At 36.1% G+C, this 1,365-nt stretch overlaps 1 protein-coding gene across 1 annotated transcript in view; it reads right to left on the reverse strand.

Annotated features, from left to right (window-relative positions):
• The window catches only part of LOC103598352 (serine/threonine-protein kinase ULK4), a gene marked incomplete at its 3' end in the record, with an annotated part of 241,815 nt that overhangs the window by 174,078 nt on the left and 66,372 nt on the right, over window positions 1-1,365 (reverse strand). Inside the window, exon 5 of the mRNA XM_008582347.1 lies at window positions 1,120-1,247. Within this exon, the coding sequence (XP_008580569.1) occupies window positions 1,120-1,247 (128 nt within the window). The remainder of the gene's footprint in view (window positions 1-1,119; window positions 1,248-1,365) is intronic.

Raw genomic sequence — 1,365 nt, forward strand, 5'->3', positions numbered from 1 at the left:
CAAAAGTCCACAAAGGCCTTCCACATGATGAATGTGCTCAATTAAAACCATGTGCTCATGAATTGATTTTCGTATTTGGAAGTACCTTTCTGTGTGAAAACATTTTTTAAAGATAAAACATAAAATCACATTAGAAATCAGCACTAACAGATGAACGCTTGCAATTGATTTGGTGATGGAGACACTAACTTTGACCCCCAATTAAGCACAATGTTATTGCCCCTCCCCCCCAAAAATGAATTACCTTATCAGTAGACCTGTATTAGCAAAAAAAAAAAAGCTGTACTCAATTATTAGCAGCATTATTTTATTACTGCAATAAAATTGTGTGGAAATTTGTTTTCTCTCTTCTTAGGTAAGTACCTATATAATATCCCAATTTTGCCTCTTGAACTATAAAGCCTAAGGTATTTATTGTCCAGTTATTTACAGAAAAGTTTGGCAACTCTTTTTTTTTTTTAGTTTGATCAATCTCAGCATTTCCAGGCTCTGCTCACTATTCCACAACAAGTAAAAACCTAGATCTAGAAATAGACATTAAACCATATTTTCAGGGATCCTCTGGGCTTCAATGGAGCAAGGATTGGACAGTTCAGAAGATGTTAATCAGAAAGCATCAGAGCATGAAGAGAACTTGAGGAGCATCCAGGACAGCTCTTACCTTTGGAGGAAGGAGTTGAAGCCCAGAGAGAGAGAGATCTGCCCATTCTAGGACCAGTCCCTAAATTCTCAACCCCTCCCCTGCTCCTCCTTCTATCTCACGAGGCTGCTCCTTCTGAACCTTCAACTAATTCCAGAATTATACAGTAATGCAAACAACCAAACCACTGATCCAAAAATGACAAAGATACAAACCAGAACTATCTTTAACACTCTATCTTGTCCTCAAATCTAGAATAACAGGTATTCCTCACCCTGTTTCTGAGGTCTTCTCTGTGTTCTCAGTGCTTCTAAGCTGAGACTATAAGTGAAATATTACACCCTTGAAAAAATTTAGAAAAGAAATTTCAATACCAGGTACATAGAGGCCAAGAAATACCCTATGAAATGTATATACAACTACTAATAAAACAAGCACCAAATTGAAGTTAGTGATGAAACCATCAGAGAAAATCTTACCTTGCTTGACAACTGAGCAGCAACATTTCACGGCTGTAAATCAAAATATACAGAAGAACTAAGAAGGCTTTTGCTCTAATGGAAGTTGAGGGGCTGTCAAGTAAACGGATAATTGTAGAAACAAAAACCTGTGGAAGACATTTTAAAATTTTTTTGAGAAAACATGAAAAAAATAGGGTACTCTCAATTCTCAAAGTGAATAGATTATAATGATCATACAAATGGCAGGAAGTAAAATACTATCAG

Source organism: Galeopterus variegatus, unplaced genomic scaffold, assembly GCF_000696425.1.
Source record: "Galeopterus variegatus unplaced genomic scaffold, G_variegatus-3.0.2 Scaffold2577, whole genome shotgun sequence".
Classification (NCBI taxonomy): Eukaryota; Metazoa; Chordata; class Mammalia; order Dermoptera; family Cynocephalidae; genus Galeopterus; species Galeopterus variegatus.